Source organism: Poecilia latipinna, unplaced genomic scaffold (assembly GCF_001443285.1).
Source record: "Poecilia latipinna isolate Pla-1442-1.1 unplaced genomic scaffold, P_latipinna-1.0 Scaffold4125, whole genome shotgun sequence".
NCBI lineage: Eukaryota > Metazoa > Chordata > Actinopteri > Cyprinodontiformes > Poeciliidae > Poecilia > Poecilia latipinna.
Genome location: NW_015116741.1, coordinates 28,538 through 30,205, shown reverse-complemented (window position 1 = coordinate 30,205; position 1,668 = coordinate 28,538). Strand labels below are relative to the sequence as shown.

The window sequence follows — 1,668 nt, the reverse complement described above, 5'->3', positions numbered from 1 at the left end:
GAAGAAAAATCCACATATATATGAAAAAAAACACTGAATGCTCTCTGGTATTGTTCAAGGGGCCAGACCAAATGAGGAGGCAGGCCAGATCCAGCCCACTGGCCATAGCTTGGGGACCCCTGGTGTAGAGGGATTTGTTAGTGTGTGTCTCACCTGACATGTTCTGTAATTTAGGAAACAAATTGTTCCACAGATGACACTCATTAGCTTTTAACATCTTCTTTACTCCTGTACTGTCGTCATTCAAACTGAGATACTCCTGAGTGTTCGCTTTAAACAACGGCCAATCACCTCCTTTAAACTTTGGATTTCTGAAAAAGTAAAACAAGAGTTTTTAGGTTTCTCACAATCCCTGCATGAATGACTGAGAATCTAATTAGCCTACCCAGTCCGGGCAAAGTCGCCGTAGTGCTGCATAGTCTTGTTGGCCAAAGTAATTTCATCCTGTTGGTACTTCAAGACAGGATTCAGAGGCATCCCAAAGACAAATTCTATCTCGTAGCCATGCATAGCACCCGCCCATTTTGGCCAGGGATTTTTGGATGACACATGGTCAAAAAAATAAAAAAAGGTCTTACCACCACGTTCTGCATACCTAAAAAAAATAATAACATCACAATAAAAACATCACATTTGCATTTCCTTAGAAATGTTGCCAAAGTCCAGGTGACCTATTTATTTCAGTGCAGATGAAGCCCCAAACAGAACTCTGACATTTGAAACCCTTTTGTCTAAAATAGGACCACATCTCACTATTACAGCCACATGTAAGTCTTGATACTAAAAGAAAAGTATTGAGCCACCTCCAATTTTATTTCAGCTTTTTTTTTAGTATCATGAACTGTATAGTAGCTGTATAAATATATATTATGATTTTGGTACAAGCATCATCTAAAGAATCCATTATTTATTTTTGGTCTTGAAACACATTGACAACATCAAATAATTAAAGGTTTGACAACTAGAGTTGTTCTGCACTGTAACTAACCAGAACAGTTGTTTTTTTTTGTTGTTTTTTTTGTATTCTTGATATTTTTGTAAAGATAAGAAAACATTCATTTCCCATAATGTATTGTTACCACCTTCAATTTTTTTTCTTTATAATTTGGCCAATTACCAAGACAACCTTTATGCGCAGGCATATTAAAAAGTGTCAGTGTTACTGAAATGTGTTAAAAATTCATCAACTCAAACATTAGAGTAACTACTGATGTTTTAATCCCTTATTTCTGGTAATTGTGATGATTTTTGCTGACAGATCATGAAATGACATAAAGGATTAGAATGTTACATCAGACCAATTAAACAAAACATTAAATCCATAAATGTGGCGTAAAGAAAGGTATGTTAATAACTGCTTAAAAGTTATTTTCAAAAGGCTTTTCTAATCTGAAAAACAAGCCTCAATGAAATACACATTTAAATTTATTGAATATGACTGTATGTCATTGGGATTTTTTGTGATGGATTTATGCAATAAGTACATAATTTTGAAGTGTAGGGAAAATTATGTATTTCTTTTTATTATTTTGGAAAGTTTACCTGTGTTTGATCAAACATATCTACACCAGTTAGAACAGAGGATATTTTTTCTATATAAAAGTATTTATCACCGTATTTTCCGCACTATAATGGGAACCTTCAATGAATGGCCTATTTTAAAACTTT

The 1,668-nt window shown here is 34.0% G+C and overlaps 1 protein-coding gene across 1 annotated transcript in view; it reads right to left on the bottom strand.

Moving 5' to 3' along the window:
* Positions 1-40: 40 nt before the first annotated feature.
* Positions 41-1,668, bottom strand: part of LOC106942224 (acetylcholinesterase-like) — a gene marked incomplete at its 3' end in the record, with an annotated part of 15,519 nt that continues 13,891 nt past the window's right edge. The window contains exons 7-8 of the mRNA XM_015025455.1: positions 386-595; positions 41-311 (exon numbers count right to left, since the gene is read on the bottom strand). Of these exons, the coding sequence (XP_014880941.1) occupies positions 41-311; positions 386-595 (481 nt within the window). The remainder of the gene's footprint in view (positions 312-385; positions 596-1,668) is intronic.